The 25715-nt window shown below is 42.9% G+C and overlaps 1 protein-coding gene across 1 annotated transcript in view; it reads left to right on the top strand.

Annotated features, from left to right (window-relative positions):
* CFAP91 (cilia and flagella associated protein 91) overlaps nt 1–23243 on the top strand; it is a gene marked incomplete at both ends in the record, with an annotated part of 31517 nt that extends 8274 nt beyond the window's left edge. Inside the window, 12 exon segments of the mRNA XM_080350226.1 lie at nt 58–239; nt 943–1120; nt 1457–1614; nt 1874–2059; nt 2172–2314; nt 5893–6009; nt 9041–9112; nt 10634–10780; nt 13845–14066; nt 15424–15572; nt 16788–16879; nt 22954–23243. Coding sequence (XP_080206352.1) covers nt 58–239; nt 943–1120; nt 1457–1614; nt 1874–2059; nt 2172–2314; nt 5893–6009; nt 9041–9112; nt 10634–10780; nt 13845–14066; nt 15424–15572; nt 16788–16879; nt 22954–23243 — 1936 coding nt within the window.
* Between the last annotated feature and the right edge of the window lie 2472 nt (nt 23244–25715).

Below are 25715 nucleotides of genomic sequence, written 5' to 3'. Positions count from 1 at the left end.
TTTCATTTTGTTATTTAAATGAATGTGACAAATGTTCTTCCATCTTGCATCTTCTAGGACAGAGCCCTATGTCCATTCAGCTACAAGAGACAGGGAGGTCTTTGGTCCCAGGTTCCGAACGCTGGGCACACAGACAGATTACAGGGATGGTGAAGCCCAGACAGACCCTTATTCCCCTGAATATGTAGTTCCTGGTGGCTCAGTCCCTGAACTTCTAACACTCGCTACACTCACTTGGGGTGAGTTGTGAAATCGACATAATGATAATAATCATGTTGACTCCTTAGCAGGAGGCTGGTTTTTTTCAATGTCAGGTTTCAAGTTTATTGCCGGTTTTGGCAGCCCTTTGTTGTCTTCCTTTGGGGTACATTATTTTGTTTATTTCTGCAATAGCTACAATATTTTCCTACCTAATAGTGCTGTTCTGTGGCATTTCATAAAGAGTTTAGAAATCAATATAAAAAGATCATGTGTTTTACTAATACAAACTAGGAGTAGTTTTTCCATTTACCTACTGCTCTTCAGCTGTTCTCAGCTAGACATCAGTAAATAAAAAACGGTACAAACAGTGCTATGTCAGAATATACCTGTGATTCTCATCTCCCAGTGTCTCATCTGCAATAATGATGGATACTGGACACGCCCAAAAAAGCGCTTATTCTCAAAAAGTGTGTTGTTGGAAATTTTCTTCCTCTGCAGCCTGCACTAGAGGAATGAAGTGTTAGTGTTGATGTCAACTAAGCTATAGCGACTGCAGGTCATACTGTTCCTCATACTGTAGAATTTTATTGGCCTTAGAAGTATTTGCTTATGGCTGTTGACACTTATGCTTGTGTTTAACATATGGGCTTGTCCTTATCCAGCTCTCTAATACTTTATGGTGGTGGTTATTTGCTGAATTCAGCATTCTTCTAATGAGATACTGCTTCTTGTCCCTGTAAGGTCGGGGGCTACCAGCAGGACTAGCTGAGGTGGAGATGATTGAACGTGCCCGGGAAAAACGTGCGTGGGAAGCAACTCTTCCACCCATGGTGACTGCCTTGCAAATCGCGAAGAGAAGGAAAATGATGGATGCTATGGAGAGGAAGGAGTGGGCCTTTAGAGAACAAGAAATAGAAAAGTAGGAGTCCAGTTATACTGTTTATTTTATTATTGGCTGGAGAGGGAAGGAACAAGAAGGTTTAGGGGATAGGCTGAAAGGTACAAGGCTTTTTACTTCTGTGAAAATCCCTTGATTTTGGGAAGAGATATTTTTGTTAGATTTAATACAAGAGACTGCTACCACAATACTTTTCATCAGTGCTAAACTTGCTTTTTTAAATGAAAGATTAAATATGAGCTATGCTATGAACTGTGTGTAAAGTAGTCAGTTGGTATGTAGGATTTGATGATGACAGGATTGCACAGAACACTGCAGAGTACAGTAGTTCATACCTGGCCTTTTCTTTCCCTGCAGATTGCAGGAGGCTCGACTGGAAGTCTTAAAGAAGCTGCTGCAGAGGCGAGTGGAGAATCAGAATGAACTGGATGCCAAGCGCTTGGATGACCACTGGCACAATCATCAGAAGGCTAAAGAAGAGAAAATAAAAAAGATTCAGCATGACTATGCACTGAGTAAGTCTGAAAGACAAGGAGAGAGCAGTATGAGACTTAGTTTTTGGATAAGCCATTTCTATTTTCACAAGATTGCAGTCTTTATTCAAGATTAAACAGGTTGCATCCACAATATGCATATTCATGAGCAGCATTTATTCTGATCAAACAGGTCATGTTTTTATATTAACTAGCCAAAGCTCTTGTTAATTTCTCAAGATAGGGCTTTTTTAGAACTATTTGTATGAAGAACCTTCTCATGTTTGTATTTCCTTTTCAGTGCTCAGGAAGCTGATAGCCAAGAGCAAGAAGAATGTGGTGGGGAAGCTGGAGAGACGAGATATCATCAAAGATTATACTGACTTTGGATCACAAACATACGCTCCTTTGTCTAAAACTGGTTATTTCCCAGACAACCATTCTGAACACTATGTGGTGGAAAACTTCTATCTTAACACCTTTGCAGGTAAGGCATTTTGGAAGACTTAGTTTGTATGAGATATTTACTTAAAATGTTAACAAAACTCAGATTTTTCTCCCCACCACTGCATTACTTAGTTACTATTTGTATTTCTCAGGACTCTGTGAACTGGAAGCATCTCTCCCAGATTCTGTCACCCAGCTCACAATTAAAGCTCCAAAACCTAAGTATACTACCACTAAGACTGGATATATTAAAAGATCAGCAAGGCTAGAGGTGGAGCTGGCAAAAGTTCACCAGGTATGGTGCATCCAGCAGCATGTCAGTTCCTCTTAGTTTTGAGCTACTCAGAAATGCAATTGGGAAGAGACATGCATAAGCTTTCTTCCAATTTCCTGTGCTAAATTCATATTTCCTCTAAGAAAACTTCAAAGACAAACATTCAGTCTGTTGTAAACATGACCAATATTGCTCTGGAACTTAGTGTGTCAAGTACTCTCCCTAATATCTGTGCTTCTGCTCCGACCCTATAGAAAACAAGCATAGCTGCTTCTGTCTTCCTACAGATCAGGTATTTGGATTGGAACATATTATGTCAGTTATAAATTCTTTCCTGCCCTTTGCTCATTCTCATTTCTCCCTTGTTTTTATAATGCACAAGTGGCAAGCCTACTGGTTACGCTGTCAAACTACTAATAACAAAATAAACCAAATCTGGACTAATATTCCAAAGTTCTGTACATTTAAAAAATGCACATTTTAAATACATATTGTAAAAACACTTGTAGCAAAACATGATTAAAATGACCCCACTCATAAAATCGGATCAGAACAGCGGACACACATCACTGTTGTTCCCTAACAACAGCATCTGATTTGCAAACATGCCAGCAATATTTTGCATATCTTAATTTATTACAACAGATGAGGTGTCCATATATGTAGTTAACCACTGAGGAAAGAAGTACCTCATTTGCATCTACAATTGCAGTATTTGAAAATTACATGTACTTTTAAATATGCTTCTTGTGATGTTGTTGATTTTTTGAAATCAAGCATGTTCTTGGCTGGCTGCTGTATCTCTGAAAAATATTGAATTTCATTTGTAAAGCTTGGCAACTTTCACTTATGCTTTATTTAGTGAAGAAATATTTCATAATTGGAAATTACGCCTATAGCTTTCTTGTTTTACTGTAATTTAGTAATACTCAGTGCAGACGGTAACTTTCTAGTAATGAATTCTAAATTGAAATCTTGTTCTGAAAAATAAATCATATTATCTCAAATTTAAATTCTAGTGGATCTCATAAAACATGAAACATTGCATCTGATTATTATTCAGAAGGAAAATTTTCAAAGGAAACCTTGAATACCACAGGAATTGTTTAAGAAGTAAGAACACATTCACTGCAGTTTTAAAGAAGAATCACAGAATCACAGAATGTTAGGGATTGGAAGGGACCTCGAAAGATCATCCAGTCCAGTCCCCGTGCCGGAGCAGGAACACCTAGATGAGGTTACACAGGAATGTGTCCAGGAATGTCTCCAGAGAAGGAGACTCCACAACCTCCCTGGGCAGCCTGTTCCAGTGCTTTGGCACCCTCACTGAGGAGAAGTTTCTTCTCAAATTTAAGTGGAACCTCTTGTGTTCCAGTTTGTACCCATTACCCCTTGTCCTGTCATTGATTGTCACCGAGAAGAGCCTGGCTCCATCCTCGTGACACTCACAACACTGTTAAAGGGGTTCAAGTTTGAGTGCTTTTTGCATATAATTCAAGTAGTGACTATTTATAATCTAGGTCACAATGTGGTTCTCACAGGCAGCAGAATGTTAGCCTGAGCTTTCAGAGCTGTATTCCAGTTGTAGCAATTGTATGCTGTTTGTTCAAAATACCTCTCATGGTTTGAAACACTACAGTGGTGTGTCTAAACTGTAGTCACAGAGAAGTATGCCCTAATACTGGCTGCTCACACAATAATGTCTCTTCAAAGAAAAACTGGTGTCCAAAGGGAGATGGAATGCAGAGCAAAAGCAGACAATTCTGCGTATTTTATTTCTTAAATCAGGATAGATCACTTGGTCTACATTTATTTATACCAACTGAGGGGCCAACATAAATTGTAAAACCATAAAAAGGCAAAATGTATATTCTTCTAAAATCACAAAGCATTTTCTTTGCAGGAAAAGATGGCAAATTTACTATGCAAAAACTTAACTGCTGCTTCTAGACATACAGAAGTAGACACCAGACTAGTTGCTCCAGACAAGCAGAAAGTACTGACCCTGTTAAACACCCAGACTGCCTCAACCACTGTCAGATTTAAACAAACTTTCTGTTCAGAGCAACGAGAAATTACTGCCCTAATTAGCACTTGGACTCTGTGGTGCTTTTACTGGTCACTTGTCCCATAAGTGGCTTTTGTTTCTTAAGTTTGGTGGCTGCAGTGTGTTCTGGCTTAGCAGAGCCTCTCTGACAGGTCCAACTCATAAGCTGCTGCAGCTGTCAAGAACAGGACAGTAAAGGGTGCAGAGTACTTGAATTAACAGAATTTAGCACTTGAGAGGACAGCTGTCTGACCACTTGGCATAAGCAGTCCTGATCCTGCCAACAACCTCCGTCACACACAGTATGAAAGAGGTTTAAAAGCAGGCAATTAGGGATCGTCTTAGAAAGGCACTGTGTTGCTTTGCATTACTTCTATAGCTGAGCAGTGAGAGCACTTTGCCTCTTTTTAGTGCTGTCCTAGCACACTTAGTTTATAAATTTTCTCCCATAATCCTAGAAATAAAAACGAACTCCAGAAAATTCAGAGAGCACGCAGTGATCTAGCTCTAGAATGAGTTCCATTCATTTTCCCTGGATAGTCTGTGGAAGGAGGTGGCAAATAGAGGAGTGATGCTAGATTTAGGCTTAGAAGTAATTAATTTCAATAGAGGAAATTTCCAAGGCTTTCTGCTCTGGCCAAACAAGTGGCAAGGTGGACTGGTCCTCCTCATTATGTACCTCTTGGTGTGCCATATTGAAGGTTTTCCTAAGTTTAGAGCTTGTAAGAAGGGATAAGCAATTATCCAAGGAACTACAAAAAGGATCTGTGTCCTCTTGAGCATAAGATCAGCTTCTTCCAGACTTGAAAGTAAGCCAAAAATAAGTGATTTTAGAAGCAGACTTTTTGAGGACCATCCTGAAACATTTTGCAGGAGTATTACATAGACTCAGTATTCTTTGAATAATTCTATAAAACAAGAAAACATAACAGAAACAGAAGTGACGCAGGATTTACAGTAAAAACAATCATCTGTATCTTAAGTCAGATCTGTAAAAGGACAAGGAAAGCTAGTTCCTAGCCAACACAGATGACAGTGCTTTAGGGAATGTGAGACATTATATAGCCAGCCTTGTGTGAAAATCCAAGCCATTAAGGAGATAGCATACCCATATAGCTAATAACTATAAGAAAGAAATGCAACTAGGTAACTGAATATACCAAGGAACGGAGGAGCTGCTAGAAGAAATCCCAGTGCAGAACAATGCATGACTTTAGGCTGGCCCTGTATGCTCTGGTGACTCAAGAGGGGTGAACTGTCAGGTAGTTTCAAAGTTACTCTGTGCTGTACCTGAGAATAAAATATACCTAATGTCTTGCTTCCTTCTTACGTATGATTTTGAAGTTCCCATCAGTATCTTCTGACCAAGCAATAGTCTTGTCTACTGACCACATTCATTTTTTTTAGTTGATGTGCAATAAGAAATAGAAGCCACAAGCCTGCAAAATGCAAAATAATTTCGGCTCCCTGTAGTCCCTCAGCATCTAGAAGACTGGACGTACAGTGTTATTCTATCTAGCCCAGTTATGCTTAAATTGTATGTTTGTTCCAGGCACTACTGGAGAAGAAGAATAAAGTCAAGGAGCCAAAGAAGCCTCTCCGTTTCCTTGAAAAAGTAGAAAAGCCCATTCCTCGGCCACCCACTCCAATCCTGCAAAAACCATCAATTGTAAGTTGTCTGGTTTTAGCACTTTTTTTTTCCTGTTGTTCCCAATTGTTTCCTACACAGTTGTTAAAGGAATACCTAGAGAAGGAAAGAAGTGAGTTTTAACTTTTTTGTATGTGTATTCATGTTAGAAACAGCCATCACTATTTCTTAAGGCTCTCTTAGTTTCTCTTTATTCTATAAAGATACTAGCAACCAAAGAATTGCAAATCTTTTACAATTACCATTGGCCAAATCCTTAACTAAACTTTATTTTATAGAGACATAAGTTATTAGACACGTTATTCCCCTGTTCTTGGGGAACAAAAAGGCAGAATCATTTTGTTGTTGTTATTATTCCACCCTTCTGATCTTACGACACTATCATAATCCAGTAGAGCAATTTTAGTTCCACTGAAGTCAGTGAGAACTTTGGGTGCTTAGCACTGAGCATGCACTTCATTAGTTTGCTAGAGTGAAGCCCTTGTCATCATGCAGGATACAGTCTTTGATGAGCATGCTCCAGTTCACAGAAAAGGAGCCTTCTGCAGAGACTGAAATAGCAGTAATGATGTGTCACGGGGGATGTGATATGCAGTAGGAAAAAACAACTTTTTAGGGGAGCTGCAGCTTTTTTTTCGTTCTTGAAATAACACACTTAAGAGGTGGTTGCCCCAGTGGATTGCTTTGTCTACTTATTAACAGCATTTTCATGATGTAAGTATCAGACACGGTTACCTTTTAAACTCGTGAATTTAAGAGAGTCACACAACCATGAAAGTGAGAGAGAGCAAGTCTTATTAGATCATCCATGCTGTCTTCCTTTATGCAGTGTGATGTCCTATGTTTCATAGTCTATTTTAAGATGACTGAAATGAGAATGTCTCCATGGGAAGAGCTTTCCACAGTTTTACTAACTCCTAGGTGTATTGCAGTCATAGATTTAAACTATTTAGATTTACCAGTTTAGCAGATTTTTATGTACTTCCAGGTAACATGGAAAGAAATGAGAAAGATTTATTCCCCAGTTGTAGTTGTTCTTGAGCGTGTTTACAGATTATAGAGAGTTTTTTTTGAGTTCCAGTACAATAGAATTCCGCCTAAATGAATTCTGTCAACATTGGGTTTATTTTCAAGTATCTCTATGTGTGAACATATAAAAGAGTGGTGCTCTCCTGTGAAGCTCTGTGTGTAAAACCAGGCCACTTCAGCCACTGAAGAGCAGCATTCTGAGCAGCATCTCCTGCCTTGCAGTATCCAAGTAAGATTTCTCCCACCAGCTGGCTGCGAGGAGCACTGAAAGCAAGGCTCCTCTCTGTTGTTAATGTTTCTCTTCCTGCCATACACAAATACAAATACCAACTGCGAAGTGCACCAGGCTCTTCTCACTGGTGTTGAGGATCTCAAAAGGCAAGTATGCCAGACAGGCTGGTGAGCTGAACCACAAGGGATATAAAAGAAAGTGGAGAGAACAGAGGCATGACTGCAGGCTTCCTCAGCTCCTCTCCCCCAGTCATTTCTTATGCACTTATACTAGCCACAACAAGCTCGCAGAGTGCCTCTGAATTCCTTCACTTGTTTATCACTTTCTACCAGTCAGTTCTAGGATTCAGCCTGCTCTTAGAGACTTCTATATCCTTAATCCTTTTTTTTCATTTGTTTCTTTTCCTGCATGGCATGATAGGCTTTTTGTCTCCACTCACTCTTCCCTGCTGGTGTGTAGCAGGCAAATGGAGAAGCTGATGATTACCTTTGCTAGGGCATCATTTGAGGCACTGAGTGATACAAGTACACAAAATTGCATCCCACAGAATTTTAAACCAAATCTTATTTTAAATCAAACCAAGCAGTTCAGCCTACCTGTCCAGTGTATGTGCCATCTCCTTTTCCAAAACTCTAACCTGAGTTTCACATCAGAGCCAGGTGATGTGATACAGTTTACCTCTCTGACTAGAAATTCATCCCCTCTTTCCAGAGAAAAAGAATATACCAAACCATAAGGCAGTTCTTTCCCTAGTTCTGCTTTACTCCTCCCGGGTGGTGGTGTGGAAATGCAGGAATACTTTCTTTTGCTTTTGGAAAACTTGATCTGCAACACCTAAGAAAAAATGGATACTAAGATTCAAGCCCACACCACTTCTCTCATCCCACGCTCTTCCCTGTTTTTCTGACACTTCTGAAATACCACATTCCAATGCAGACCTCATAGGCTCTTTATTAAAAAAAACTTCCTTGCAATTTTTAGGTTTCTTTTTATCTTTCCCAGGCACCCAATGGGCTTTTTCTTCTGCTACTGTCAATGCCAGACTACAAGACTCCTCAGCAAGAAAAAGTGCTGCCAGTTGTGCTGCTTCTAATTAAAATAAGCCTTCTTCTCCTATGGTCACGTTCCCATTCTCACTACACTGCATCATTTGTCCAAGTTGGTATCAGTCACACAATGCTAGGCCAGTAAAGTTCTCAAAGAAACAGGTCACAATATAATGTAATTAATCTTTGTTCCAAACTATCACTTTCTGAATCTTAAATTTATTGAATTACGCTGATAAAGGCCACCACTGGAATAAATTTTAAAAGAAAAATTGTATAGGTTCTCTTTTAATTTAATCCCTTTATTTATGGTTAACAGCTCCCTTGCACCTCCTTCAATAATAATTCTTTCCCCTTACTGTCTTGACCTGTTAAATTCACGTACCTGATACTCATTTCGCAAACTCAGTTTCAGTCAGGCTACAAACAGTGCTTCTAATGCATACAGTAATTTTCTGCATCAACATCTCCTTACCATTAGGTACTCCTCTCTAAAGACCTTCTAAAATCCCAAATAGAATCTAATTATACAGCCTTTCTCCCCCATTTATTATAAAACATGGAAGTATGTATTATTCTGACTCACGTTCCTTTGCCTAGAAATTAGAAGAATGGTGTTAAGAAACAACTGAGAAAAAGCTTGATATGAGTTAGACTTTTTGATAGTTAGATGGACAATCTCTAGAAATCTCAGTCTCCAAAGAATTAATTAATTATTGTGTGGATATTTGTTGTGTTCCGGCAGGAGGAAGAGGAAACCGAACTGGCAGTGATCTGTCTGCAGAAGTTGCTCCGAGGCAGGGCTATCCAGAACATGGTATTTTGTGTCTCTTCGTTTATATCTGTCTTTAGCATAATGGGGATGATTGAATGTGTGTTTGCAATCTCTCTTCCATAGTACTAATCAAGGGTAATGAGGATTATGCAACATATCCTCCTGTACGTTGTTTGAAGTCCTTCAAGGCTGAAGTCGTTGCTCTTCAATCCAGATTTCTTACAGGAACTTCTAGGTTCCTACACGTCTGTGAATGTCTCCCTGTTCCTGCCAGCCCCTACACTCAGCTGTTTAATTAAATGCTTCATAGCAAAATTACTCAATGGCAAATTCTAGAATAGATCTGGACCACAAGTACATTTTGCCTTGATTATGCCAAGATCCCAAGCATAAGAAGCTTCCCACATCCCAGCAGGGCACCTTGTGTTTAATACCATCTTTCCAGTTCCCTGTGATGGTGAGCTAAACCTTAGATTAGGACCAGTTGAAGCATGCCGCCATGACTTCCAGCAGCTACAGGACCCATCATTCTGCTTTCAGTGAAGCCAAAGTGGGTCTAGGTAAAAATCAATTGAGTAGCCATGCCTTGTGGGCTTTAAATTAAGCAAGTCTGTCGCTTTTGATCAGACCAGTCTAGAGGGTTTGTTTTCATGCCTGCTTCTGCTTCTGGATCATTGGTATTCTCTCACACTAATTGTTTAATGTTTGTGAAGTGTTTCCATGTTGAACCCTGACATGAGCTTTAGTGAACAATACAATACTGTGAAAGTGGCTTGAGGTGGAATATAGACTTCCCAAGTCTTCTCCACATCTGTGGTGATCTATGAGAAAGAAGTTTTATGCTATTGCAGGACTGTTGACTTTCACACCATGAAGTGCCCCATCATTTTTAGGAATCTCCTTCCATCTGCTTAGGGATCACAAACATCTGACTCAGTTGGACAATGACATGAGCAGGGCTGAATGTTCCTTAATTGCTCCTGGAAATCCTGTTGGAAGTTGGGGGGAATGAAAAGAAGATGGTTTCAGGCAAGGGGTGGGCCACAACCCCATAACAGGGACAGCATCAGTTTCAACAACCTCTCCACCAATGTATCGCTTTGAGCTGTTGCTGGACTCCCTCAAAATGAAGGTCAGAGAACAGCAGATGTTGAAACAGGAGATATCTAACCTAGGACTGAAGAAAAGGGGCAATGCTCACACTGGGAAGCTTTGACAGAAAACATCCAGAATGATGTTTACCTCTTTGCTGGATGCTGGTGTTGCTGTTCTGCATTCCAGTGGTTTGAGTTCTGGGTGAAGCCAAACAGAATTTAAGAAAAAAAGAAAAAGCAATGGATCACCTATACTCCACAGCAGAAGGTTGCAACTTTCATCTTCCACGCAGAAGGGTTTAGGTAAGAGTAGTGTTTGCCTAAATGTGGCCACAAATTTCTTAGAGAGAGCTAGGTCTTGGAACCAGTTGACCCTTGCAACTTGGAAAAAAAAGGTGTGCTCTGCTGGAAAACATGTTGATCTATGTTCTCCATTTAATATGCTTAATTCTTTAACTTTATTTTTAAGATGTTTGAAGAGAAGGAGAAGCAGGTGGATCTGATCCGAGAGCTGCGCACCACTCACGCACTCCAGGAGGATGGACAGCTGCTTTTGAAGGCAGAGGAGAAAAATATACTGGCCCTAAAGCAACAGCATGACATGAAAATGCACAAGGTTTGCCTATGTAGATGGGAAGGCTGATTCACGACGCTGTCTTGACAGGACACTCTATGCTCACAGTACCACCAACACTCTCACATTTGAATTTCTTTATGTTTTCTATTATCCACAGAACAGAAAAGACCTCAAGTAACAAAAATGCTCGCGTAGCACAGCCCAAGCATTGAATGCCCAAGGGGCTAAAATTGCTCTCACTGCTGTGGGGGCTCTGGGGAATGTCAGAAACAGACTGAGCCACCCTGACCACAGCTGCTACCCAGGCCACACTTGCTTTGTTTGCAGACAGAGCACTTATTTGTATTTACAGGGCTTTGAACAAACTGCATGGTCAGACAAATCTCAGTTTTCCCACATTTCAATCCATTTGAGTGGTGCTGTGACCTGGCACTACAATACATGCTTGTCACTCACAGCTGTCAGATGTTTTACTGAATGTGTTTTACTGCTCTGTCATTTCCCTGTTCTTTTTCTAGCTTGGCACCCCCTCAGGCTCCTCATCAGGTATAAAGCATCGCAAAGGAAGCCAAAGTAGACTTACATAGTAACTCTTGCTGGGCTCAAGACTTCTAGGACTTTAGCGATGGCATCGCATTGTTGTACTTGTTATGGAAAGGAGATAAATTTTGGGCTCCAGTCTCTGCCAAGAATCTAGTGAGAGCTTGGGATGCGAATTCCCATCCTATTTCCTTGCAGGGCCACAATCTTCCAGAGCAAAGTGAATCAAATGGCAGATGTTGGTCTGAAATGGATCATAAAGAAATTTTGCCCAGACTTCACTGCATCTCAGATATACAGTATTTCCCAGACTCCTGCAGATTTTCATACAATTTCTACTGCTCTCCTGTTTTTCCAGTGACCAGTTGTGAGGCAATTCTGCAGGTTCCAGATAGTGATAGCAGTTGGTTGGCCTGGCAGAGATGAAGCCAGACCACTGCTTCCTGCTGGGTGGGCAGCAAGAAAATTTCCCCACAGATCTCAGTAAAAATTGAACCAGGTGACTGTGTATTACTGTTTATTATTTCCAGATGCTCCCCCACACACAGGGAGCCCAGGTGTGGAATACAGGAATACTCAATTTTTCTACTGAGGAATTAAGAGAAAAATAAAAGCCTTAGGCATTAGGAACCTGACATACTCCTCTTCTGGAAACTTAGGTGAGAGTGAAGAAGAGAGCAGTTCAGACACCATAATGACATTCGTAGAGAAGGAGAGCAAGCAAATGGTAGAGACACTGACCTCTGAGCTTGTAATTTCCTTTAGGGAGAGCCACTATCCCCCTCTGCTGGTATGTCCTCTACCCTTGCCATTTTTTTTACTATGTTTCTGAAAGCACACAGTACAAGTCTCAGGTCTCCAAACATTTTGAACTTTACAACTCTCTGGAATGCATATGCACGAGTTTTCTCTGTGTGTGGCTATTTCAGAAAGCCACTGATGACTGAGAGTTCTTTAGTTTTCAGTGGCCACAGTTTTGTTTGGGTTTTTGAGCTTTCTATTATAAATTTTTTTCAAGAAATGCTTTCTGCAGAAAGAAGATGGAAATTCCAGACAGAATGGTAAGAGATGAGGGGCTGAAAATTTCCAACCCGATATACAACAGAAGTCTAAGACAATAGTGTTTCTGGGTTGTTTTCCTCCATTTCATATCGGTTTTAAACACAGCACCTGGAGCAATAAAGAGAAGGCAGCATGTTAGTTCCATGTTATCCCTCCCTGTAGCCTGCTGCAGTTACTGCAGTGCAGTCCTCCATCTTACACACCCATGGGCTGAACACTGTCGCTTCTAGATGTGTGCAACGCTGACAGTCTGCTTTGAAACGCTGCACGAGCAAATGGCACAGCAGTATAAGCAAGCTGATTTATTACTTCTTGTCTAGGATGTTTCAGTTCCATTTTGAGTTTTATGTTTAGATCTACTCTGTTATCACTTGTTAATTCCAACAGAGACACAACATTGCAGCCAGCTCCAGACATTCCCTCCTGCCAAGGACTGTGGCTTCATAGTCCATACTGGAGATAATGAGCTTACCACAGATCTTGACCCTTTCTGAAGTGCAATCACACATAACCAGCCCATAAAACATGACGTGCCTGGAGCGGGGAGTGAATGGCACAGTAACACTGAATACCTGGAGTCTAGTCTCAGCTCTGTCACATGCTTTCTGGTTTTCCATAAACTGGAATTTTGAGGTCTCGTTTGCACTTCTGCAAACTCATATTAATTACTGTTGATGTGAATTTGTTAGCAGTTAGTAACTTGTACAGTTTTAGGTAACAATACCTAAAACTATAGGGAGTCATGGTTGCTTTATTACCTCAGCAAGCTATATGACTTTGGTTGCATCATGAATGTCCTGCCAAAAATGTACCATTTCACTGAGGTAGTTTTGAACTGTAACAGACATTTTGTATCCTCAGGAGAGGATAGAAGTATGGCTGTACTCACAAGTACAGTTTCCTAAACCTTTACACAAGCTTCCTATTCATAAAGATTGAGGGTTTACTTTCCAAATGCTAGAGAGAAACTTCATTTGCAACTTTGGAGACAGATTTTCTGTTCTGGTCTGGCTAAGCTTAGCACAGAAAGATGGAGGGTATGCAGCTACTTCATCGTCACTTTTGTATCTCCCCTTTCTTGGTCAGGGCAGTGGAGCATTCCCCAGTAACATGCAGATGGCCTCAGCAGCTATTCTGATTATACTCACAGCCACAAAAGCAGTTCATAATAGCTCAAATACAGCATGTCTAGTGCTTTATCTCCTCCCACCCACCCAGGCATAGAGGCTGCTTGTCCTAGTGTAACAGCATGGGGACTGTTCCTGCACTGACTAGTGTTGCCATCCTTTAGTCTCTTAATGCCATCGGAGCCTGTATATAGGAACATTACATTATGCAGAATCCAGGCCATTGGATGTAAAATGAGAATGCAGAAGTCCTGGGGTTGTCCCATGGCTGGCCTGAGTGGCAGAGCTGTTTCACATGCCTGTGGTAGTCCTGGGACTTTGAACAACATTCCTGGGGTTCGTAACACAATTCTTTGCATTTTTTTTTTTTAAAGCTGTCATCCATGGAAAACCACTTGGCCAGGGAAGAAGGAAGGGTATTGGCGAACATGTTAGATTTCCTGTCCAAAGAGCTGTTGAGGCTGCTAGAAGAACGGAAGATCCACGCTTTCGTCATGCTGGCTGAGAGGCAGAGGCGGATGCGGGAAGCGGAGGAGAGCGGACGTCGTCAAGTGGAAGAGAGACGGCGTCAGGAAGAAGATGAGCTTTTCAAACAGGCAAGAGATTTTTCCAAAGAAGCAAGAACAACAGATTTTCACTAGACTTTTAATTTCAGGCAGGCCAGCCTGAGATTTGGTTTCAGAGGTGGTTTCTGGGAAAAATAACTGTGGGACTGTGGGTAGTTTGTAGGAACTTCCTCCTTGTGGGAAGGCCCAGATGGAAGGGAGGTGCTTCAGCTCTGACTTTGTTGATGGCTAGTTTTAAAATTGAAGAGGAAGGCTTAGGGAAGGGAGAGTGATTCCTTCCTGAAAGGGTCATGCCCATTAAGATAAGGATGATGTGAATACCTTTACAGACAGTCCTGTTAGGCATGCCATGAACAGATGTAGGTTTCTAAATTTCTACAGCCAGCACCTATGGAGAACAGATGTACATAGATAATCTTTTGGAATAAAGTTTTGTCAGCACTTGGTCAGTCCAGTAGACTGTTAGGTGCTCTCCCAGGAAGGATGCCTTTAAACAAGGCTTTAGAAAAATTTTGTCCCACTCCCAAAGTGACAACAAGAGGTACAAAAATTATTTTGAAATAATTATAATGGATAACATAACCTTGAAATCCAGAAAAAAAAAAAAAAATCCTAAATTACCATGTTCCATAAATATTCTGTAGTCCTGTTCCTATTCCCTAGCTCCTGACTGCATGAAGCATATTCCTCCCAGTTGAAAGGAATGAGTGGGAGCCTAATTGACTAAACCAATAATTTTCAAGTTTTGTGGGAGGAGGTTCGTACCAAGGGAATCTGGCATCATGTTTATTTTTCTTTTAATTTTAGCATCTCTTTTCTGCACCTCTGAGTGGGAAGCAAAGAGGGTCAAAGTGCCATAAACTTATGCCCTTCAGATTAGCAGAAGGAAAACACCCATTTCTATAATCTCTGCTTTACAACCATTATAAGGAAACCAGTAATTTTATCCTGGTTTTATTCATGTTACTTTGTCTGGCTTGATGAAACCTTTTCCTTCAGGATTTGCTTGAATGAAAGCTGATTAATTTACTCAATACTAATGATTATTGTTTAGCAGTTGTTGCTCAGGGGACCATGAGAGCTGAGGAAGCAACTGCCATTGCATTCACAGAGTTAACCTGCTGCAGCAGAATTGGATCTGCCAATAAGTTTTTCTTCCACCCTTGGTTCTTTCCTGCACTTGTTTCTGTTCAATTAATTCTCAGAAAGAATTATTAGAAAGTAAATAGTTATTTTTCCCAGAAACCATCTCTGAAACCAAATCGCAGGCTGGCCTGCCTGAAAGTCTAGTGAAAATCTGTTGTTCTTGCTTCTTTGGAAATCTGCTTCCACCATGCTCCTGGCACAGCAACAGGTGGAGGAACAATCTCTTGGTGTTTTGTTCCAGGTGGTGAAAGTGCACCAGAGCACTGTTGACTCCTACTTGGAGGACATTATCCTGAGTAGCATGGAGAACACAGCTGAAGAACAAGCCAGGGAAGAGGTTCAGAGAATGGCTGTAGAAATCAATGACATTGCTTATGAAATGGAAAGTCGGTATGTTATTAAATGGCACATTAGAGGCTGTTTTCGGCAGTTTAGAACCTGCCTGACCATCTGCATCTGTGGTTTTGTGTATAATCTAAGACATGGGAAGGGCAGAGCAGTATTGTTCAAGATCACTTCATTAATGTGACTGCTGTATGGGAACTGCACTGTTACTACCTGGGACACACATATAAATCAGAGCCTTATTTCTATACAGCATGTGCCAGATTCCCTTTGCAAATCACTTGTGGGATCTGTGAATCACCCTTTTTAGATTTCTCCATGCCAATGTGATGCTGTGACTGAGCTTTAAGTGAATCTGGGAACTGCCTCAAGCAATACCCATTCATACTGGTCTTTTCATTTATTTACACTACTACAGAAAATCTGTTTGAAAGAGATGCTAAAAGATACAGCTATACAGCAGCCTTTCATTCTGGGGTGGCTGTTCTTTAAGAAGCTGCCAATTTCCATGGGAGTCAGTCGTATTGATGGCTGCCTGACAACGCACTTTGAGTAGAGTAAGTTGTTGAGAACACCATAGTCTTGTGTTTGGCTGGGGCATCAGCAGTGAATACTTTTTAGGACTTGCCAAGCTTCCAGTTCAGTTTCTATGCTCTTTTTTTGGAATTGAGCCATAAAAATCCCAATGACACAGTGACTCTCCTATGGTAGAGCAGCTGTGTATTTTGTAACTAGATGAATACAACCAGAATGTTGAAATCCTTGGGGAGAATGAAGCATAGATAAAGCATGCAGCTCCTGGGCCAGTTGGGAACCCACCAAACACTGGCATGGAAAAGAGCATGGGGACCAGCCAAATGCAGAGTCACAAAAGGGAAGAATTTAGCAAACTCAGCAATGGGCCGAAGACTAAATTGACAAAGACGCAAATCCTCTGAGGTATCTGTGTGTCTAACTCAGTTTGTCATTAGTGAGAACTGGGTTCTCAAATGCCTTTGAGGATAATGAGTCTAGGGTGATCTTTTCCCTGGAAATATTGCTTTCCAGTGCAGTACTGAACACATTGGCAATGCAGTGCAAAGGGGAATAGTCACACTGTCATCTATTTGTAGGATAAAGAGAGACCTAGCTGACAATTAACTGCCGTGACAATACGCTCCCTTGAAAATAGTGAGAATATTTAAAAGGGAGTCTTGTGTTTGCAGAGGTGATCTGATAAGAAAATTAAAATACTAATACCGCTCTATGTCTGTTCTGTAGTCGAACTCGCCTACAGTCAGAAGAGATTGTAGCAGAGCTGGTTTATGATTTCATGATTCCAGAAGCTGAGAAAATGTCTATCAGAGAAAAAGGTAAGGAGCCCAGTAACTTTATTCTCTTTGTGAACTGGTTCACACTCCTCACGAGCTCACTGAAAGATACAGTGTCAAGAGTTGTCTCAGTTCTCTGAGATTCCTCTTTTTCACTTTGCAGGTAGAAAGTTAAGCCCTCTGCCCCTTAATTGCCAATTTCTCATGAGCTTTGCTCTTTTAAAATAGTGGTCTGAAATCAGACCTGATGTAAATTGGATATAAAACTACATGAAAAGAAGCAGCCCATTGCACCTTCAAAAACAAGCTTGGAAAAGTCTTTAAGTAGCATGGCTGTGAATATGACAATTTCTAAGAACTGTAGAAGTCTTTAACAAGCAGATTACTTAAACATATGCCACATGTGGAAGATTATATCCTTCCCCATCCCAGTTGGTTGAGAGCTAGAAGCAAATATCAGGTTTTAGGGTTTGCTGTAGTGGCATCATATTTTAAGTAGATAATCTTGCAGTGGTAAAGGATGCTTCTGTTTAGCCAAAATGGAATAGTGTGTGTCAAAACACAGCGGGGGGCGGGCCCTAGAAACCTGTGTATTACATTGACCATCATGAATAAATGGCAGTTCTTAACTGGGATGTTTCCACTGACTAGGACACTCAGACAACTGTGACTAAACCAGTCACCCATACAAAGTAGATATAACCTAAGAAATGCAATTGTATCAAAATTTAGTCTGAAGCAGCAAGCAGCCCTTGCCACAGTGTACTTCTCTGACTTACGAACAAAACCACTTCGTTGCTTTTTTTGGTGCTTTGTGAATGAAAACACAAACCCTGCAAACACATTTTGTGGTCTTCGAATTGTGCGAACTTTTTCTTCCTAGCTTGTGTATTTGTCACAACAACAGTGTCTGTTCAGCAGCTGGCACTTCTACATATGCTTGAATCAGGTCACTTCTCCTTAGCTCTGCTTCTGCAAGCCTGCCAAAGCAGGTGATGTAGTTTTAGCCAATGAAGACTGTAGCTTAGGCACTAACACACACAGGTTAGCCTCCTTCAGAAAGGAGAACAGAAGGAGAAGACCCGAAGATGGCCTGGAATTCTGGACATACAGAGGTACCATCAAGGAAGAAAATAAGTACTGGGCTTAAATGCAAGAGCAGCTTATGAACAAAGCACCTCAGAAGCACTCCCAAGCAAGAAAGGGAAAAAATCTTCAAAATGTGTGATAGCTACAGTGGGTTTGCCTGGAAAGCAGAGTTAACCCAGCCAAAGTGGATGCTGGTGAAAGAGCTAGAAGAATAGGTGGTAAAGTACGAGAGCTCCTTCAGATGTGATCAGGTGAAACTTGCCACAATATTCTTGTGACAGCAGACATCAAATGGGAGGAAGAGACCTGGCTCATACTCTCTTCTGCTATTGCAGAATAGCTGAATTCTGCCAAATGTACACTCTGAGGATCACACCTGACCACAAACCTCCTTCACAGTGATACCTTGGGGAAGCAGGATCAGTAACTATTCCACGTAAATCCAAAGGAAACAGTGTCAAATAATGGCATGAGATCTCTTGAGCACATCAGTGCATTGTGTTTCTAGGGAAGCTTTTAAAACTTTCCTTAGAGTGAGCCAGATCATTCATTACGAAACTGTGTTTTAACAACCTGGCGCGTGCTTGAGTATCCATGTTTGTTGAAACTATCAGGAAGTGAGCTGAGGGAACAGTTGTCTGGCCTGCCAGAGAAGCAAATCCATTTGTAGAACAGAGATTTGAGGGCCTGCAAGTTCAGTCTTTGTCCGCGCTTTATCTCCCCCTTAAACATCTCTATTATGCCATTACCTACTCTTTTCCTCTTTTTTTCTCTCTATCTCATTCCTACACATAAAAGCAAGGATTATCCAATATTGGCTTATCCTGAAACCCTTTTGCACCTAATTTCTGAACCCTCCCTCATTGGAAGTACAAGTCAATGTGCCAATATGAAAAAAGCTTGCTTTTAAAAGGACAATCACTTGCCACTTTGAGACCACTTTCTTTTAGATGGAGTTCGCTGTGGATGAAGGAAGTGACTGTGTCAATACCAGGGGAGTATCACAGAATCACAGAATGTTAGGGATTGGAAGGGACTTTGAAAGATCATCTAGTCCAATCCCCCTGCTGGAGCAGAAACACCTAGATGATGTTACACAGCAAGGTGTCCAGGCAGGTCTTGAATGTCTCCAGCGAAGGAGACTCCACGGCCTCCCTGGGCAGCCTGTTCCAGTGCTCTGGCACCCTCACTGAGAAGAAGATTCTCCTCAAATTTAAGTGGAACCTCTTGTGTTCCAGTTTGTACCCATTACCCCTTATCCTATCATTGATTGTCACCAAGAAGAGCTTGGCTCTATCCTCGTGACACTCACCCTTTACATATGTATAAACATGAATCAGGTCACCCCTCAGTCTCCTCTTCTCCAAGCTAAAGAGACCCAGCTCCCTCAGCCTTTCTTCATTAGGGAGATGCTCTACTCCCTTCATAATCTTCGTTTCCCTACACTGGACTCTTTCCAGCAGTTCCCTGTCCTTCTTGAACTGAGGGGCCCAGAACTGGACACAATATTCCAGGTGTGGTCTCACCAGGGCAGAGTAGAGGGGAAAGAGAACCTCTCTCGACCTACTAACCACCCCCCTTCTAATACACCCCAGGATGCCATTGGCCTTCCTGGCCACAAGGGCACAGTGCTGGCTCATGGTCATCCTGTTGTCCAACAGGACACCCAGGTCCCTTTCCCCTACGCTGCTCTCTAATAGATCATTCCCCAACTTATACTGGAACTTGGGGTTGTTCCTACCCAGATGCAGGACTCTACACTTTCCCTTGTTATATTTCATTAAATTTTTCCCTGCCCAACTCTCCAGCCTGTCCAGATCCCACTGGATGGCAGCACAGCCTTCTGGTGTGTCAGCCACTCCTCCCAGCTTGGTGTTATGAGCAAACTTGCTGATAGAGCACTCTATTCCCTTATCCAAATCATCGATGAATATATTGAATAATACAGGTCCCAGTACTGACCCCTGAGGCACTCCATTAGATACAGGCCTCCAACTAGACTCCGCCCCATTGACTACCACTCTCTGGCTTCTTCCCTTCAGCCAGTTCACAGTCCACCTCACTACCCGATCATCCAGACTGCACTCCCTCAGTTTAGCTGTGAGGATGCTGTGGGAGCCTGTGTCAAATGCCTTACTCAAGTCAAGGTAGACCACGTCCACTGCTCTGCCATCATCCATCCATCTTGTTATGTCTTCATAAAAGTCAATGAGGTTGGTCAAGCATGACTTCCCTTTGGTGAAGCCATGTTGACTGCCCCTAATGACACTCTTATCCCTGATATGCCTTCAGATGGCACCAAGGATAAGTCATTCCATCAGTTTCCCAGGGATAGAGGTGAGGCTGACTGGTCTATAGTTACCTGGGTCCTCCTTCTTGCCCTTTTTGAAGACTGGAGTGACATTTGCTTTCCTCCAGTCCTTGGGCACCTCTCCCGTTTCCCAAGACTTGGCAAAGATGATGGAGAGTGGTCCAGCAATGACCTCAGCCAGCTCCCTCAGCACCCGTGGATGCACCCCCTTTGGACCCATGGATTTATGGATGTCCAGATTGCCTAACTGCTCCCTAACCCAGTCCTCATCAACCGAGGCAAACTCCTCCACTGTCCTGACTTCCTCTGGGGCCTCAGCAGTACAGGGCTTCCCAGGACAGCCTCCGGCAAAGTAGACAAAGAAGGTGTTCAGTAACTCTGTCTTCTCTGTATCTCCTGTCACCAGGGCACCCACCTCATTCATCAGTGGGCCTACATTGCCTCTGGTGTTAGTTTTATCTGCCACATATTGGAAAAAGCTCTTCCTGTTGTCCTTGACCCTTCTCGCCAGGTTTAATTCTAAGGAGGCCTTAGCTTCCCTAGTTGCCTCCCTACACCCTCTGACAACAGCCTTATATTCTTCCCAAGTGGCCAGCCCCTCCTTCCATGATCTATAAACTCTTCTCTTCCACTTGAGCTTACCCAGCAGCTACCTGTTTAACCACGCAGGTCTCCTGGCTCCCGTCCTTGACTTCCTACGTGTCAGGATGCTCTGATCTTGTGCCCGGTAGAAACAGTCCCTGAACACTAACCAACTATCTTGGGCCCCTTTACCTTCAAGCAGCCTTGCCCATGGGATTTCCCTTAGCAATTGCCTGAAAAGGCCAAAGTTTGCCTTGCTGAAATCCAGGGTTGCAATTCTGCTTGCTATCCTGCTCCTACCACATGAGATCCTGAACTCCACCATCTCATGGTCGCTGCAACCAAGGCAGCCTTCAATCTTTACCGCTTCAACCAGACCCTCCTTGTTAGTGAGGATGAGGTCCAGCAATGCACCTCTTCTAGTTGGCTCCTCCACCCTTTGCATCAGAAAGTTATCGTTAGTGCACTGGAGGAACCTCCTGGACTGTGGCTGGCCGGCCAAGTAGTCTTTCCAACAAACATCAGGGAAGTTAAAATCCCCCACCACAACCAGAGCCTGTGATTGCAAAGCTGCTCCCAGCTGTCTGTAGAAGGCCTCGTCAACTTTCTTACCCTGATCTGGTGGCCTGTAAGAGATGCCCACAACAGTATCACCCTTGCCAGCCTGCCCCTTAACTTTCACCCACAGAGTCTCAACTCTCTCCTTATCCGTGCCTGGACAACACTCAATAAATTGTAGTTGCTCTCTCACATAAAGAGCAACTCCACCACCATGCCTGGCCAGCCTGTCTTTCCTGAACAGGACATAGCCATCCATGACCACATTCCAGTCATGCGTACTGTCCCACCGTGTCTCCGTAATTGCCACTAGGTCATAATCTCCTGCCCAAACACAGGTTTCTAACTCATCCTGCTTATTCCCCATGCTGCGTGCATTGGTGTACAGGCATTTCAGAGAGCGAGCTGAGCACTCTGATTTCACCTCAGGGGTATGGGGGGCTTCCCAGCCTTCATGAACTCTAGAGTGATGCCCTACTGATGCAAGCCCAGCTACCACCCCACCCCGCTTCGAGTCTAGTATAGTTTATGTAGTCGGTGCACACAGGATTGAAGCCAAAATGCCTTGGGTAGAGAAAACTCTCCTGGAAATTGAGAGCTGGCTGGTGAAAGTCAGCTTTTCAAATGCAAGTGAGATCCCATTGCATTCATTGTTAACAAAATGGACCTGGGAGCTGGATGAGCACAAACAGGATGGGTTAGTAACATTGGGTGACAGTCAGTGACAGCATGCAGAGCTGTATGACAGCATGCAAGACACCAGTGGTTCACATTCACAGTTAAAGTACAGCTCAGCCTTAAGTGGACCAAAGCAACAAGGAAGTCGTGAACTTTTGCAAAGAAGTGACATGGTGAGAGCCACAGTTCTTTCCTGCAACATTGCCCACACCCTCCTTACAAGAACACAGTATTTCAATTCCCATGGTGGTTTACCAGCATCTTAAGTCTAAAGAGAGAAAAAAAGGGAACAAAGAATAGTGAAAAAAAAAATGAAGAGAATTGTAGGATGAAGCATTTGGCTTGAGTAAATATTTCCCAACAGGCGGGCCAGAAATATATACAAATGGGATTGTATGAAAACTGTAAAACACAGTAAAGAACAATCCTGCAGTAGCAAAAGGGAGACGGTAAGGTAGGTGACTTAATGTGTCTGTACTGTCTCCAAGTCTTTGAACTCAGTAAGAGTTTCTCAGTGCAGGCAAAATCATAACACAGGAGAGGGCAAATTTCAGCTCCAGTCTTCCAGAGACCTGCTGCAATTAACAGACACCAAAGGAGAAGTTATTTTAAAGCCTGATAACATATCTTGGGCTGTTGTGCCCTAAACGGGAAAGGAAATCACTCTGGCTGTGCTTCCCACTGCGGGGGCTAGTCTTCAAAGTGAAATGCGAAGTTGGTTGCTGCTATTAGGTGGCAGTAGAACACTTTCAGCCAAAGTTAGAAGGGCGTGAATTTTTTCCTGAGATGGGCTTTTCCACAGCTGCAGGAAGGCTAAAAGCTGTCCCTCCCATCTCCCCTACAGAGAACACTTTGCTGTACATTGCCAAGTAAAAACCTTGCCTCTTTTTATGCACAGTGAGGCAGTCCCAAAGAAAGCACATCTATGCTGCGCATCAGATCATCCACAGGGGCACAGAGAGGGTAGTGGCTGATCTGGCGCTACCTCGAGAAACATCTGTCAGCAAGATAAAGAGAGATCCTCCTGCTGGAACAGCAAGCGCTGCTTTGAGTGGGACAGCTGCTGGAGCAAGGGAGGCTGACAGGATTTGCTCTGCTCCAGTTGCACAAGTAGCAGCTAAATTTCTGTTTGAAGAAAGCCCAGGAGAGACGTCAGACGAATCAGACGAGGATTCCACAGCCTCCTAGAGGCAGAAGATAAGCCAGGTGAGTTTCCCTACCCCTCTGTGATGTGAACTGGGAGCATGGGTCAGGAGAGGGAAGCACATTATATTTACTTCTTTCAGGGCACGGAGAATGGCAAATCCTCTCTCTCCCTTGGGTTGTTGTCTCTCCTGGTGCCTGCCAGCAATGTTGTTCTGGAACCACTCTGTATACATTTTGATGTGGCAGCCCCAGCTCCCCCCCATTCCCGACTAGCTTTGGACCTCATTAGCTAATTATTAAGAGAAGCTTGAGTGAGCAAGCAGTGTTAGCATTTCTTGTTTGTTTTTCTGGCACAGACAAATGAAGATCTGCACCTTGGCTTTTGATGGTATTTCCTTGCATCAATAACATTAAATGAACAAATATTCCAGCAGTGAGAAATTTTGAGTTCAGGCTGTACACAGAGTCTTTTCTCGAGCACGTCCCACCAATTTCCATAGTGGAGTAAAGTGAAGGGTGGCTTCCTGCATTTACACTGCTATTAATAAAGCATTGAAGCTGAATGAGAACAGTCAGATCTTGCATCATCTTTTCACATAATTAGTCCTTGCATAAAGAAGAGGTGCCCTTGACCTCAGCAGAGTGGTTCCTGCCAACCAGGCGGTGTCTGGCACTAATAACTAAGGCCGGGTGATGGCAGAGTGACATGGCGGGGGCTGATGTAGCTTGTGCAGAGAACCCATTAGCCAGTGCTTATGGCTTTTCCAGAAATGCTGCTCTCTGGGCTGACCTCTTGCTTTTTATCATCCCAAAGGAGAACAGTTCTGGAAATAATCTGATTTTTCTCAGAACAGCGTTAGTCGCTCTGGCTTTTCAGCTCCAGGGGACTATGCAGAAATGATGCTGGCTTTGCCTTGTTTGCAAGCATGGGGGTGCTCCAGCTCAGGATGTCAGGAAGCAGCGGGCTGCAGACAGGCACAGTGCTGCCCATCAGGGAGCTGTCAGGGACTGGCTCAGCTCTCCAGCACTCACCTGTCAGAATTCCTGAGCTCTGTGGGTTTAGCATCTGAAAAGTACATTGACGCCGATACCAACATCAACCGCATCAGCTTTCGGAGGAGCAGGCACAGCCAAACCAGCACACCCGAAATGCTTACTCATTGATGCTCTGGCTACAACTTACGCAACAAATAGCAGTATTGGCTCTCGGTGCCAACGTGATTAATGGGCTGATCACTGTGTGCTGCCACCATTTCTTTGTAACTGATAGTCCCTTCTTTGTGCTGGGCTGCGAAGCCTCAGGTATGGTCCAGCTGACTAATCCTGCTTGTAGTGCTGCTCCTTCAAAACACAAACCAGCAGCTGGTCAAAAATTCAGGCTCATTAGTGCATTCCTGGAAAAATTTTGTGTTGGCTTTCTGTTTTGTGGATATGGCTGAGGGTGGGGTGGCAGGCAGAAAAGAGAGAGAGGAGAAAAAAGAATTCTGAATATCCCCATATTCCAGTGAGCTGTAAATAAGAACTGGAGAGAGGAAAATTAGAGTCACACCAAGAAACTGCAGCTGGTCTCCAGATCACTGAACTGGTGGGCACCAGGTGAGCAGTGGGGTCAGGCAGCCTCTGTAAGCATCGCAAAATCTGGCCAAAGTTAGAGGTGGGTGATGAATTTTGGTGAGGACTCTGTGAGGATGATCGCTAAGGGGCTTGGGAATATTCTCACAGTGTGTGTAGCGAGTCAGTAAGAGGGAAGGTAGCAAATGCAAACACAGAAACACTCCCCACAGCGTGGGAGGAGAAGTTGTGCTCTTTTGCCTCAGGCCACCTTGGACAAATTTAGCCTGGTTGAAAGGGGGGGATAACATGAATCACTAGATCCAATGTAATAAGAGAGACATGGAAAACTTGATGCAGCAGAACAGGAAGACTGATCCATTGAGACACTTACTGTATTTCTGAGATGGCATATTGAAATAAATCTTCTCCTTGTGGCTCACTGTACAATTTGATGTGGTTTTTTTTGTAAAGATCAGAAGTATTCCAACAGGTGTGGGAATGAACGTAGGTTGCAGCGCTCTGGGCTGCTTCAGGAATACAGCCCTTTGCATGACAACGAGGGGTTAGGGGACTCCAGATGCTGTGCACAGGCTGAGCTATAAATGTCTTGGCTTCTGTTATGATTTAGGGGACGCTGTCAGGGTAAAGCCATCTTTTCAACATGACATTGCCTGGCATGTAAACTGAGGGCCACAGCAGGATTCCTGCAGGAAACTGTTCTAGAAACTGCTTTCAATTGTCATACCTGTGATTTTTCTTTCAAGCTTTGCAGAATGTGCCTTGAGAAAGAAAACTATCACAGTGAGAGGGAATTGGGTTCATAAATCAATAGCATGAGAATGCACCATTCCCTCTCCTAGCAGAATCAAGAATAATCCTGGGAAGGAGCCCGTACCCGAGAAAAACACAGCAGATGCCTCCAGGGCTGAACCAATGCAGTGGCAACAACCGGGGAAATTC

This window comes from Nesoenas mayeri (assembly GCF_963082525.1).
Source record: "Nesoenas mayeri genome assembly, chromosome: 1".
Taxonomy (NCBI): Eukaryota; Metazoa; Chordata; class Aves; order Columbiformes; family Columbidae; genus Nesoenas; species Nesoenas mayeri.
Note: the sequence above shows the minus strand (reverse complement) of the source record. Positions and strands in the feature narration are given on the sequence as shown.